The sequence below is a fragment of the Fulmarus glacialis genome, unplaced genomic scaffold, assembly GCF_000690835.1.
Source record: "Fulmarus glacialis isolate BGI_N327 unplaced genomic scaffold, ASM69083v1 scaffold30431, whole genome shotgun sequence".
In the NCBI taxonomy this organism is placed as follows: domain Eukaryota; kingdom Metazoa; phylum Chordata; class Aves; order Procellariiformes; family Procellariidae; genus Fulmarus; species Fulmarus glacialis.
In genome coordinates, this window is record NW_009191351.1 from 3,282 (window position 1) to 3,531 (window position 250).

The window sequence follows — 250 nt, forward strand, 5'->3', positions numbered from 1 at the left end:
GGGGCTGGGAGGTTGGAGAAAATCCTTGGGGTGACCCTGGGAGTGTTGGGTGCCAAACCTGTGGCCGTGCCCTCTATCGCCGTCCCCTGCGCGGTCCCTCGGCAGGTGACGGGGATGCCGTACCTGCACGCCGTCCTGGGACCCACCATCACCCGCGTGTTCGAGGAGAAGAAGCACGTGGAGCTGGACCCCGGCAAGGTGGAGATCAAAGACGTCGGGTAAGGGGTGTGCGGGGCGGCGGGGCAGGGGG

The 250-nt window shown here is 67.6% G+C and overlaps 1 protein-coding gene across 1 annotated transcript in view; it reads left to right on the forward strand.

The window, feature by feature from the left end:
* Window positions 1-222, forward strand: part of LOC104083253 (ras GTPase-activating protein 4-like) — a gene marked incomplete at its 5' end in the record, with an annotated part of 3,130 nt that extends 2,908 nt beyond the window's left edge. The window contains one exon of the mRNA XM_009586671.1: window positions 106-222. Coding sequence (XP_009584966.1) covers window positions 106-222 — 117 coding nt within the window. The remainder of the gene's footprint in view (window positions 1-105) is intronic.
* Between the last annotated feature and the right edge of the window lie 28 nt (window positions 223-250).